The sequence below is a fragment of the Triticum dicoccoides genome, chromosome 1B, assembly GCF_002162155.2.
Source record: "Triticum dicoccoides isolate Atlit2015 ecotype Zavitan chromosome 1B, WEW_v2.0, whole genome shotgun sequence".
In the NCBI taxonomy this organism is placed as follows: domain Eukaryota; kingdom Viridiplantae; phylum Streptophyta; class Magnoliopsida; order Poales; family Poaceae; genus Triticum; species Triticum dicoccoides.
The window spans coordinates 387,828,439-387,830,758 of record NC_041381.1 but is presented as its reverse complement, the minus strand read 5'-3'; the positions used below and the strand labels follow the sequence as shown (position 1 = coordinate 387,830,758).

General features: G+C 49.6%; 1 protein-coding gene across 1 annotated transcript; it reads right to left on the bottom strand.

The window, feature by feature from the left end:
- Nucleotides 1-1,426: 1,426 nt before the first annotated feature.
- Nucleotides 1,427-2,320, bottom strand: LOC119305581. Its single transcript, XM_037582070.1, has one exon. The coding sequence runs from the start codon at nt 2,075-2,077 to the stop codon at nt 1,769-1,771; it is 309 nt and encodes a 102-aa protein (XP_037437967.1). The 5' UTR covers nt 2,078-2,320; the 3' UTR covers nt 1,427-1,768.

Here is a 2,320-nt window from a genome sequence, read left to right as displayed (position 1 = left end):
GATATTGCTAGACGTGCAGCCCCATGGTCGGCGCTAACTGTCCGGTACGCTTCAAGAAACTCTTGAAGGCGGTTCGCGTTTGTATGAGGTCTGATGAGGTTGCAAATATCTTCATAGTCCATGGGGACTGACATATCCCTCTCGTCCTCTATGGTCATGTTTTGTAGGATCACACAACAATTCATGATATTTTCCAATACATCCTTGCTCCAGAAATAAGTAGGCCCGGGGACAATTGCAAACCTTGCTTACAGCACTCCAAGTGCCCTCTCAATGTATGTCCTCTGAGCTTTCTTGCGCCTTCACAAAATGGTTATGTTTCCTGCTCTCAGGCTCGGAAGTTGTCTTCACAAATGTTAACCATGATCGATATATGTCATCTGCTCGAAATTAACCTTACTCATACCGATGGACATTCACGGTGAAGTTGCAAGGTGGAGAAGTATCATCAGCTTGCCTTGCAAACAAATGAGATCTCTTTAAAACGTTGATGTCATTGTGAGATTCGGTCGACCTAAAATAGCAATGTCAGATCCACAGATCTTTGGAGGCAACAACTTCCAAAATTATGATTGGATCTTTGGAATGACCCGTGAATATCGTTCCAAGATGCAAGGCAATTCTTTCACTTCAAGTGCATACAATCAACAATTCCTAACATCTGGGGACAGCTTTCTGCTTCATGCATCGCTAGAAGCATGGCCGTGTCCTCAGCATTGGGTGCTCACAACGGTCCATAAACACGCACAACAGTTTCAATTAACACTTTGATGCACTTGATGATTGTGTCTCGGCCATTCGAAGGGTGTCATCCCATGAATCCACAAGAGAGCCCTATGCAAGCGGCTGAAATGATGCGGGGTCCTTCTGAAAAGAGGAAAACCCCAAAGGCACGACATTTCTTTGTTGTTGAAGAAAGGTTCACTGGCGTGCATGTCGTCGGCAATTCGACGGAACGGCTGTTTAGTCATGCAAAAACATCACTAGAACACGCTCGACGGGAAAGTACACCACATGCCTCACCCAACCTCCAAATATGAAGGCTCGCCTGCTCGATTTGAAGGCGCTCCAAAAATTACGGTGATCGAGGTTGGAATGACGACTGTGCTAGGGTGTCATTTTGGACTAAAATCTGACAGGGTTATTACGGTGATCGAGAATACGGTGGTGTATATAGTTGCTCTAAGCAAACATAAAGTAGTGGCGAGGAGCTCTTAGATTTAGATTCAAAGATTAGCCGAAACTGCTCTGTGGACGACAGTAGCCGGCCGAACTCCGCAAGATGGAGTATTTTGCTCAACATGGACGGTTTGATGTGCTGCATCGTCCGACAATCGTCCAGAATCTGTCGTGTGTGTAGCAGACGATGTTTCACTTTTGCTCAATTGTGAGACAAACACTGGAAGAATTACTGTAAGGACAAGCATTGGCTGTTCTTCTTGCAGGCTTAAGATTCTGACACAAGATCAAAACAGAGCACGGATACACGATTTAAGATTTTAAGAACCGTGCTAGCTCAGCTGATGTTTCGCTGTTTTTTCCCTAAATCTCATTCTCAAACCCCAAGCTCTCCACGCATACATGTACATGACAAACTACAGATTTCCAGTTTAATTACCACGGTGACACACACACACACACACACGGAGAGTTCACTCTAAACCAGTAAACTTAACTCTACCGATCATCTCATCTCTCATCTTCTTTACAAGTCTCTGAACCCCAAGAACCCAAAACACAAGGAGACAGTACCGTCTGAACTCTTCTTCTAAGCCTTCCCCGCCATTCCGGCTGCTGCCCTGTCGTTGCTCTTCCTGGTGACCCGGATGTAGAGGAAGATGACGGCCATGACGGCCGCGGCGAACCCGGCGAGGATCACCTCGGCGCCGGCGATGGACCGGTCGTGCCTCCCGCCGGCGGGCCGCGCCACGCCATCCGGCCCCTCCGCTGGCAACGGCGTCGGCGCGTCCGCGGTAGCGCCCAGCAGCGGCCTGGCCATCGCCATCGCAACCACATCACCGAGAAGCACCAGAAGCAGCACCAGCGTCGGCTGGGACAAGAAGGCGCACCTCGCCATTGCAGCAACTAGCAGCTCACTAACTCTGTGTTAGGCTCTCCGGAGTTATGTGAGCTGGAGATGTGAGGAGCGGAGCAGAGCATAGCAGACGAGGGTTAGTGGAGAGTGGGTGCGGGTGAGTGAATATATAGGCCGTGAGCCGAGCTGGAGGCTGGGAGTGAGCTGGATGCTGACCATGGTTGGCGCACATGAGATTGGAGAGAGGAGGAGGTTGGGATCGGGGGAGATTGTCTCCGGGGAGGG

Excerpts from the sequence above, each read along its gene's own strand:
- LOC119305581 (XM_037582070.1), bottom strand. The coding sequence starts at position 2,077 with ATGGCGAGGTGCGCCTTCTTGTCCCAGCCGACGCTGGTGCTGCTTCTG.